Source organism: Gopherus evgoodei, chromosome 1 (assembly GCF_007399415.2).
Source record: "Gopherus evgoodei ecotype Sinaloan lineage chromosome 1, rGopEvg1_v1.p, whole genome shotgun sequence".
Taxonomy (NCBI): domain Eukaryota; kingdom Metazoa; phylum Chordata; order Testudines; family Testudinidae; genus Gopherus; species Gopherus evgoodei.
In genome coordinates this window covers 300177002-300187853 of record NC_044322.1, presented here as the reverse complement: position 1 = coordinate 300187853, position 10852 = coordinate 300177002, and the positions used below count along the sequence as shown (strand labels likewise).

The window sequence follows — 10852 nt, the reverse complement described above, 5'->3', positions numbered from 1 at the left end:
AGCAAGACTGATAATAGAACCAGGAGAGCTGGCAATACTGGGAATCCTAATGCCTCAAAAACCAGAAGACAGAAAGAAACAAAGGCCCAGATCTAATAAGGTATTTAAGCACCTAATTCCTTCTGAAATCATTGGATTTAGGCACTTAAATGCCTGTGAGGATCTGGGCCAAAATGTATTATTTTTAAAATCTTATGTTATTAAGACAAACTCATGTTTTTTTTAATGACATATGCTATGTTAGAATGGGAAAAGGTACTGAGAAGGGCAGCAAAAATGATGAGGGATATGGAACAGCTTCCATACAAGGAGATGTTAAAAAGATCGGGACAATTTAGCTCAGAAAAGAAACCATTAACAGGGGATGGTATGGAGAACAGAGAAGTGTTATTTAGCCCTTCACATAAGAACTAGGGGTCATCCTATGATATTAATAAGCATCAGATTTAAAACAAACAAAAGGAAGTACTTTACACTACGTGGAATGTGGATTTCATTGCCGGGGACCTTGTCAAGGCCAAAAGTGTAACTGGGTTCAAAAAAGAGTAAGTTAAATTTATAGAGGATCGGTCCATCAATGGCTTAGCCAAGCTAGTCAGGGAGGCAAACCCCATGCTCCAGGTTTCCCTGAATTTCCAAATGCCAGATGCTGGGACTGGATGACCGGTGATGGGACGCATCACTCAAAATTGCCCTGTTCTTTACATTCCTTTGAAGCACCCGGACCATTGGTCTGATGCATAATGGCCATGCTTATGATTTTAGAATGCCTGATCATGGGCAATTTTATTCTGTCATATGGAGGTTCTTGTACCAGGCCTCATCACTATAGTATCTTGAGCACCATCCAGATGTGATGAGACTAATAGCTATCACATTTGTTTCATTTGCTCTCTCATTCCCTGGCATACTCCTCCTGCCTTGTTCTTTGACTGTAAGCACTGTTATTGCAACTGAATTCACACATGCCCACCCTAATGCCCAGGGCTCCTTGCAGACACTGGGTCCTGCCTGCGCCCAACCAGTTACATGATTAGGACTTTAGATTCAGAGCTCTCTGGGGCAGGATCTGTCCCTGACGTGGAGTCTGGGCAGCCCTCCACCCCAATGGGGTGCCAGGCTAGGGCCTGCGAGCACTGCAGTATGATGCAGAATTCTGATTATAATGGGTGGGTCACCAATCCCACCCCACCGAGCAGGGCCAGCTTTAGAAAGTGCGGGGCCCAATTCGAACAGTTTCGACGAGGCTCCAGCAGGGATAACTTCATATTAAAAAAAAAATGTAAAAAACACATGGGGCTTGTACTCACCGGGCAGTGCGCCGAGTCTTCGGTGGCACTTCGGCAGCAGGTCCTTCACTCGCTCCAGGTCTTCGGTGGCACTGAAGGACCCGCTGCTGAATTGCTGCTGAAGACCTGGAGCGCCACCAGGTGAGTAAAACTTAAGAAGGCGCCTCTAGCCAGGGAAGAGATTCTCACTGGGCGGGGGTCCGATTCGGTGGAATTGGCCTGAAGCCAGCCCTGCCTCCGACAGTGGGGGACCCCGGTTAGTGAGCAAATCTCGAACACGCGTGGGGTGTCGCACTCCCTGACTGGTAGGGAGGGGCGGGGCGCCCGGCCTGGCGCGGGCTCAGGCGCATCCTTTGCGGGCAGCACTGGTAGCTGAGGCATTAACCGGAAGTTCCCCGTCTCCTCCCGGAAGTGACGTTAGCTCCCCCTCCCCGGCGGCGGCGGCTGCTCTAGACCCGGGCGCGGCGGTGACGGAGGCGGCGGCCCGAGGAGCGGGCCGGATCATGGCGGACGGCGTGGACCACATAGACATCTACGCCGATGTGGGCGAGGAGTTCAACCAGGTACGCGCGGGCGGGACAGGTCCCTGCGCCCCTGCAGGGCCGCGCGGCGGGGAGGTGGCGGCGCCGCCGCCGCCGCCATTGTTGGTGTAAGCGCCCGGCGGTGGGTTTCCCGCGGAACGCTAGGCCGCTAGCGCAGGCCGCATGCGCGGGGCCTGGCAGCGGGGGAGAGGGGAGGTTGCGCCCCTAACTCCGAGGGGGGTAACGGGGCTCAACCCGGAGGGCGAGAGCGGCGTGCACCGGCCGTCTGCCTCCCGCAGCCAGTCGGCCCGCTCCCTCATGGCAACGCCCCCCTCCGCCTTGTGGGTGCGTGCGCGGGGGAGAGACGGTAACGCACCCAGCGACAACCCCCCATCTCCGAGAGACCGTAACGCTCCCAGCAACAGCCCCCTATCTCCTCACCCGGAGAGATGGTAAGGCACCAGCAACAACCCCCCATCTCCGAGAGACCGTAATGCACCTAACAATAACTTCTCTATCTTCGCATCCCCCTTCCCGAGAGACCGTAACGCTCCCAGCAACAGCCCCCTATCTCCTCACCCGGAGAGACGGTAAGGCACCAGCAACAACCCCCCATCTCCGAGAGACCGTAATGCACCTAGTAATAACTTCTCTATCTTCGCATCCCCCTTCCCGAGAGACCGTAACGCTCCCAGCAAAAACCCCCTATCTCCTCACCCGGAGAGACGGTAAGGCACCAGCAACAACCCCCCATCTCCGAGAGACCGTAATGCACCTAACAATAACTTCTCTATCTTCGCATCCCCCTTCCCGAGAGACCGTAACGCTCCCAGCAACAACCCCCCCATCTTTGCAGCCCCACTCCGAGAGATTGTAACGCCTCCCACAACAACCCCTCATCTTCGCATTCCCCTCCCCGAGAGACCGTAACGCACCCAGGAACACCTCCCTCATCTCCATATCTGCCTCCCGAGAAACTGTATTACTCAACCAGCAACATGCCCCCACTTCTGTATTCCTGCCCGAAAGACTGTATGCTGCGTAACAACCCCCCCATCTCTACATCTGCCCTGAGAGGCTGTAGTGCACACACAGCAACTGTTCAATATCCCTAAAGAGAGAGAGAGACTGTATTATACACCCAGCAACAAATGTTCTGCCCCCCGCATCTCTGTATTTCCTGAGACACTAACCCACACAGCATCCAGGGTGGTGGGGCTCGGGCTTTGGCTCCCTGGGGCGGTGGGGCTCAGGCCGGCTCAGGCTTCAGCCCTCCCCTCTCTTTCCCTCCCCTTCCCCCCCCGGGTAGTGTAGAATTTTTTTTGCCTTCAGAAGGGGGTTGTGGTGCAATGAAGTTTGAGAACCCCTGCTCTAGAGCAATACCCAACTCCTTTATCCCCATGGAAAGAGAGCTGGTGTAACACAGATGCAGAGCAATGTCCCATAGAGAGAGGTTGTAACACACACACACGGAGCAATACCTCCTGTATCCACTAAGAGAGAGAGAGCACAACTGTAACATACACACAGAGCAGTGGCCTCCGGATATCCCCAGAAAGAGTAGCTTTAACACAGTTATAACAGACAGAGAGAGTAATGCCCCCATATTCCTGTAGATCAGGGGTTCCCAAACTTGGTTCGCAGTTTGTTCAGCATAAGCCCCGGTGTGCCGCGAGACACTTTGTTTATCTGAGTGTCTGCAGGTATGGCAACTCCCAGTGGCCACGGTTTGCCGTTCCTGGCCAATGGGAGCTGCGAGAAGCGGGACGGGCCACTGCTTCCTGCAGCTCCCATTGGCTGGGAATGGTGAACCGCGGCCACTGAGATCTGTGAGCAGCCGTACCTGCAGGGACACAGATAAACAGAGCGTCTCGTGGTCCGCCAGGCGCTTACCTTGAACAAGCTGCGACCCAATTTTGGAATCCCTGCTGTAGAGTGATTGTAACAAACAGAGCAACAGCCTCCATGGGTTATTGAGAGACCAACTGTAACACACAGATCAATACCCCCCATCTCAATAGAGAAAGAGACTGTATCAGACAGCAACACCCCCACCAACTCAACCTAAGAGAGACTGTAATATACACATAGCAACAACTCTCATCTCCATATCCCCAGAGAGAGAGAGACAGACACCCACCCACCCCCAGAGAAACTGTAACACACAGCAAAATCTCTCCCATTTCCATATTGGAAATCCACTTATCCCTTGAAAGTCTATAAAACACATTCCCACCAGCACCAAAGAGAGGGGAGAGATACTATAACATATGCATGAAAATCCTTAGTCTACAAGTGGATAAAGAAACCATGAAACAAGCATGATTTCTTGCCTTATACAAGTTCTTCTAGTGGGAGAGACTAAAATGTGGCAAATTTATCATCCAGAGGGAAGAAAACTGTAAAATATGCACTGCATTTTCTCGCACACTGCAAAAATTAATAAATATTAGGAGAGAGACTTACACTAAGCAAAACTTGTCCAGTGAGTCTCGGGAAAGTGAGAGTTGAACCAATCCTGAGACACTTGGGGTATATACATTAACAACCCTTTTTGCCTGCTAATGATAGAGCTTTGTGGAAACACATCTTCTTTCCTGTAGTACAGCCAGTTGATTTTCAGCTGTTTACTCTTATAATTCTTGCTTTTTCTCCCCTTTCATTCATCTCAACAAGTCTATTTGCCCTTACCAAAATTCATGTCATGTTCTTAACAGGTTTCCTGTAACCTAGTTACCATCTGTATTTACATCAAATGGGCTCTGGCATTACCCTAGGTCATCATACCCCAGATTGCATTGTTTCTGCCCCAGAGCATGAGAAATTAAATAAAGTGGCCACCCTCCTGCAGACACTTCCAGACCCGCAGAGTTACTGATGCTCTGTAGTTGTCATTTGAGCACATCTTTTAGCAGGGGGAGGTTGATGTGGGTCAGAGAGAGAAATAGAGAAAATGAGGGATGATGGGGCGAGAGGGAAATAGGTGATTGTGTTGGGAAGAAGTTATGGTTTATTTGGGTGGTGGATAGAAAAGGAACGGAAGAGTGATTATCACAAATGTTTAAATAAACATTTGTGATTTCTTTAACAGTTAGTCATTTTGGTGAGACTACATATTATGTAGGAGTGACATATGATAAAGTAAGCAGGCAATGGAGAAGAGTGGTTTGTTCTCTTAGGCCTTGTCTCCATGGAAAAGTTGCACAGGTATAACATAAGGTGTGAATTTCAACTGATGTAATGAAATCTGTGCAAAATTCTGTAGAAACACTCCAATTCCAGCCCAAGAGTGCTTTCTTTGGTATAGTTTAAGTTGGAACTGGTTTAAATTAAGCTGAAATACTCTTATGCCAAACAAAGGGTCTACACAGGGTTTGCACTTAGTTAACTAAGTCAATTTAATTAAGCCAGTGCAAGCTTGTGTGTAGAGAAGCCCTCAGAGTGGGAACACTATGGCTACAAATATGGTGCAAATACCTCTTCCTTTCCACTGGGTGCTTCTGATCCCAATAAAGTGGCAAATGTCTAGAATGCTGTTTGATTTTATTCTGTTTTTTCTGGATAGTAGTACACTTCTACCCCGATATAATATGACATGATATAACACGAATTCAGATATAACGCGGTAAAGCAGCGCTCGGAGGGGGAAGGTGTTGGTTGCCCTCTCCGGCAGATCAAAGCAAGTTCAATATAACGCGGTTTTACCTATAATGCGGTAGGACTTTTTGGCTCCCAAGGACAGCGTTATATTGGGGTAGAGGTGTACATATCCTCTCTTATGTTAGGAAAAGGTTACATACATAATTGCGTACTGCCTTTCTTTCTTAGCATCTAAATTGAGTCAACAGTGCTCTGATAGACACTAGCTACAAACAAATCTGCCAAATGAAAAGCAAAGTATTAAAAAACAAACAACCATCTCTGTTAAGTCTGAGGTTTCTTTTAATGTGGTAGTAATGCTGGAAATTTCTGCTGTGACTAATTAGATGTGGCTCTCAGGCTTCTGGCAAGCTGCCACATGGCCCAGGTTGTCTGTTTTCTCTTTGCTCCAAAAATACACACAAGCCATTGCTGCACAATTGCTCATGGGCCTACAGTAAATTCTGAAGATGTAGTGGGGTTCAGGTTGTTAGTTCACAGCTTCCGAAGACAGTCCCATGCACACAACTCCCTTAGCCATCTGATAATCCTGTTAAGGATAAAGATCTGGTAAGCAAATTAAATTGAGATAATAAAGAGGTTCTCCCCAACAATGTTTAGTCATTTTGTCTTATATTGACTACTTAGCATAATCTCACTGCAGAATACTAGGCCTTTGAATTGTCCTCTTTGTGTCATTTTTCTCTAATCCCCATTTTTGGGGCTTCGTTGATCTCATTGCAACTTTTAATTCATTCTTGTTTGCATTTTTTGACCTTGTCACAATGCTCATTTTACTTCCCCAGACCTCGCCTTTTTTTTTTTTTTTAAAATCTTTCAGACTGCCTTTCTTATAAGAGAGGTGGTGGCACTTGAACAGTAATATTTTAAATTGGAAAGGTGCAAAGGAAAATACTGATCACTTTCCTATTCACTTTTCCATTTCAATTCTTCCAGATGTGAAGTACTTGTGATCATCATTCTTACTTCTACTACAATAGTCCCTAGGTTGTCCTAATTGGGATTGTGTCCTCATTGTGCTAGATGTTGTAGAAATGTATATGAGATGATCTCTGACTCAAAAATCATACAAGTGGCGTGATCAGGGTGATGACTGGAAAATCTGTTGCAGCCTCAAAGTGGTTAGCATTAATCAGTTCTTTGTAGCAAGAATTTTACACAGGAGCCAACTGCAAAGGGAACAGCTTGCTGTTGTGTAAGTGCTCTGCTGCTGCTGTTGGTTTAGATCACCCCAATGCTACAGGAGGCACTAGTTTAGAATGGGAACTGAGAAGTCCTGATAGGGTTTGTGAATTCATTAAGTAAAGGGCGACTGTACTTATACCCAAGTTATTTCATTACATACCTCTCATTTGTATCAGTGACAGTTTGTAGTTTTAACAAAAGGTAGCAGGTCGAGATAAACCCAAGACTCCCACATAGTTTCTACCTCAACCTGCCAACTTGTGTGAAAACTACCAACTGCCTTGTCTTCAGTAGCATTTTGCCTCTGTTACCATGTGTTAGCCAACAAGAGTTAAGAACACATCTTTTCCCCTAGTGAAAATAAGGCCCTTTACTCTGCCCTCTTCTGTTCTAGTAGAACTCACTTATTAGTTCCACCTGCTGACTGAATTATTTCTTTTCTCTCAAATCCCTTTATTAGCTTACCGTTGCTATATATGCATCATACTCAAATTCCCTGCTCTTGCATTTAAGGCTCTTCCCAATATATTTTTTAATTTCTATTATCATTACGCCTAGAAACCCCCCAGCACCCCATACTACCGGACACTGTTCAAACACAGAAAGAAAAGACAGTCGCTGACCCCAAATTGCTTAAAGTCTAAATATTAGACGAGACAGCAGATGGAAATAGACCAATTGTGGGGGATCACAAGGAAACAATGAAGATAATATTAATCAGTATGATAGGCTGTGGTCTAGCTCCCATCAGTCTTTCTGCTCTTCTCTCCTTTCACTTGGCCAAAACTGCCTACATGTGTCATTTTGTTCCAACTCAACGCATTTTTTTAAATGTTATCTTCTATGCCTGACTCCATCCACCTTCAGGTTTCTCTTGAAAACAGATTCTTCAAGAAGGCTTATAAACCCTAGCCTTCGCCTCTAAATTAAAAGTAAAAGTAATCCACAAGAAGCATGCATTCACTTAATAAAGGCTCTAAGAAAGTAGTGAATTTTTGTTGTTGTTGTTCAGAAGTTGTGGCCACAGTTTAAGTTGCGGTTTTGATGCTGTCAGTTCAAGTATCATAATAAAACAAACAGGAAGAATGAAGACCTCTCATCTGAATGCCCCCACAAGGAGTCCAGTCCTGGGTGTACACCCACACATAAGCTCCAGCCACATTTGAATGAGTGGCTTTGCCACCTGTTGCACAAGGTGTAACATCACTCAGATTTGGCCCTACTGATGAGCAGATGCAGGTTTTTGTAGAGATGTCCACAAGGTAGCGTGTGATGGGGTTAGAAGGTAACGGTGCCATCAGGACAGAGTTGTTAGTAGTGTCCTTTACTCTCCAACATAGGTTGGATACCCCCTCCTCCCCAAGCGTTCAGTCCAGGATGTGTGTGGGGCCTGAGCCTCTGTGCCCTGAGCTGGCCACAACTTGGAGACCCTTAGAAGCCCTGTGAAGGGGCTGGCACTGCTGGGGCTCCCCTGTCCTGGCATCAAGCTCTTTGGAAGGCATAAGTCCTAGCTCCTACCTAGCTCCACTTACTGGGACCTCCCCAAACTGGTTTCCCAGCACAACTGTGCTGCTGAAGAAGGCACAGTCTTTGAGGTTGTCTTCCTCATACATCACCATAGCCCCATCTCATGCACTAGGTTGCATCGCTACTCACCTGAATTTTCCTTGGTTGTCAACCAAGGTCACAATACTAGTCACTCAAATTTGCCCCAGCCACCCCTCCACCATGATGGAGGAGGGGCACTAAAAGTTGCAGTGAGTATTAAAAGTTACAGTTTCTGCAACACAGTCACGGCCCACAATTTTCTTACTGTCTTACTTATAGTCAGCCTTATCTGATCTTCCGCGTTCCTGCAAACGTGTGGTTCGCTACCTTCTTTTGATGTTAAAACTGGCCATGGGGAGAGACCTGCACTGTTAGTGAGAACTGTTGTAATGTTCTTTCCTGCAAAATTCAATTATATTTTGGGGAGTGAAGGGGACTTCTTTTGAGTGTACATGTGCTTTTTTTTTTTTTTTTCCTTCCAGTTTTGTGTATACGGTAGAACCTCTGAGTTATGAACACCAGAGTTATGAACTGACTGGTCAACCACACACCTCATTTGGACCTGGAAGTGCGCAATCAGGCAGCAGCAGGGGGGAGGCAAAAACATTACAGTACTGTGTTAAACGTAAACTGCTAAAAAAAGGGGAAGTTTAAAAAAAAGATTTGTACTTGTTTCATTTAAATTAATGATTAAAAGCAGCATTTTTCTTCTGCAGAGTAAAGTTTCAAAGCTGTATTAAGTCAGTGTTCAGGTGTGAACTTTTTAAAAGAACAGCCATAACATTTTGTTCAGAGTTATGAATGTTTGAGTTACGAACAACCTCCATTTCCGAGGTGTTTGTAACTCTGAGGTTCTATGGTACATGGACAATGCTACTATCATCATAACCTTTTTGGTAAAATCTCCTCTAATAAGTTTTGGGTAGCCTTACTAGAATGCCATCACTCTGCCTTCAGAATGCTCTATTCAGACTCTTTCCTGTCAGCTTTGGAAAAACAAGTACACACTCATTTATACTTTGACATTCTTTACTGAATGTTTTCACCTCGTTTCTGCCCCTATGATTACCTTTTCAGAGTTTTTACACCCTAAAACCTGTCTTGAAAAGTTTTTTATGGTGCGGTGTATTGGGCTATATGGGAGGGAGAGTACTTATAAAACAAGGGACAACTGTGGTTGAGAGAACAAATAACCAATTGGGCACTAAACATCTGATCAGAGTTGCATATTTACTAAATAAAAAACGTTTTACAATGGCAACTAATGGTAAACTGCTGTTGGTGTGAACGTTGTTTAAATTTTTTTTTGCTAAACTCTGACTACAGTGGGCACATAGTAGTTTCTTTACGCTCTCAGTAGGTTAAATTCATTCTTGTTCTTATTCAGCTGACATTTTTTTTCAAAAGCTGAATTATGAAATTAAAGCAGGAAGCTGAGTTTAATCTTTGAGAGGAAGTTATGGTCCTTCCTATAGTAGAGATGAGATTTCCAGGTAAGTTGGAGAGCATGAGGGTGAGATTGTCTTTGTGTGCTTTAGTGCCTCAAATTGAAGGAACTGTTAAGGGAAAAGAAAGGGAAGAAAACTTCAGTAGTCTGTGTTCTCATTTTCTCATTGACCTTGATTCTGCAGTGATTGGTGGATGCAGCAGGTCACTATCACAGTTTTTTCTACAGCAGAGCCTGGCGACATACGTACAGTTACATTGTGAATATGTACTATTTTTGCATTTTGTGTCTGAGCATATACTGATGACTCTAGTCTTTTACAGAAGTAATTAGAAGATAAACTTGAAAACAAGAAATAGTTTTGAGACATACACACAGTTGAATAATAAAAATAATTAGACAGGGTAGCTAACTTATGCTAACCATTCAAGAGCCTACTATAGTGTTATGAAGTAGGCGTTGAGCCAGCTGGTATTTAAATAGTTCCAGGCCCCTTGTAGTTATGTAGTCCATGGGAACATAAACTTTTAAAAAGAAAAAACACTCTAATCTCTTCTGAAATCTGTTGGCTATCATGTGACAGCGCACGATGGCTTTGCCCAGCAACCTGCTGCAAATATTTGGATGCACTGGTTATCTTTCTGGCTTCCTCTAGAGAGCACAATGGAAACTGAAATAGAGAAAATGAATGGGGTAAATTCTGTACACTTTTTAAGGATTTAGATTGGTTTACAGATAAAGATGTTAGCCTTATCTTAATATTAAAGGAATGTAAATCAAATATGGCTTATTGAAAAATAATTTCTTTGAATTTGGCAGGCAGTTCACTGTGTTAAGGTTTTGCCCTTGCTTGTAAGGTCTTGGGCAGAGACTGCCAGTTACTGAGTGTATGTAAAGCAGTTATCACAATGGGGCCTCGGTCCCTGTTGGGCCATCTAGAATAGATGCTACCATAATACAAACAAAATAATATTACATATGCTCTTAGCTACAAGTTGATTTTTCTTAGTTATTCCACTTGTACATAATTTGGCCACTTTCTCAATTTTGTAACGTAATATTCTCCATATATACTAATGTTAGCTGAAACAGTTGGATGTATGATGTAAGCTGCAAGAACCTACAAGTCTTGCAGGATCCACAAAATCTTGTCCACCCTCTTGGATGGTTCTCCTTGAAGAGGGAGTTATCAACTACTGTAT

General features: G+C 45.0%; 1 protein-coding gene across 5 annotated transcripts in view; it reads left to right on the top strand.

Moving 5' to 3' along the window:
* Positions 1–1734: 1734 nt before the first annotated feature.
* CPSF6 (cleavage and polyadenylation specific factor 6) overlaps positions 1735–10852 on the top strand; it is a 46477-nt gene continuing 37359 nt past the window's right edge. For all 5 annotated transcript variants that reach the window (XM_030548771.1, XM_030548770.1, XM_030548769.1 and 2 more), the window contains exon 1: positions 1735–1852. In XM_030548771.1, the coding sequence (XP_030404631.1) occupies positions 1793–1852 (60 nt within the window). In that variant the 5' untranslated portion in view covers positions 1735–1792. The remainder of the gene's footprint in view (positions 1853–10852) is intronic.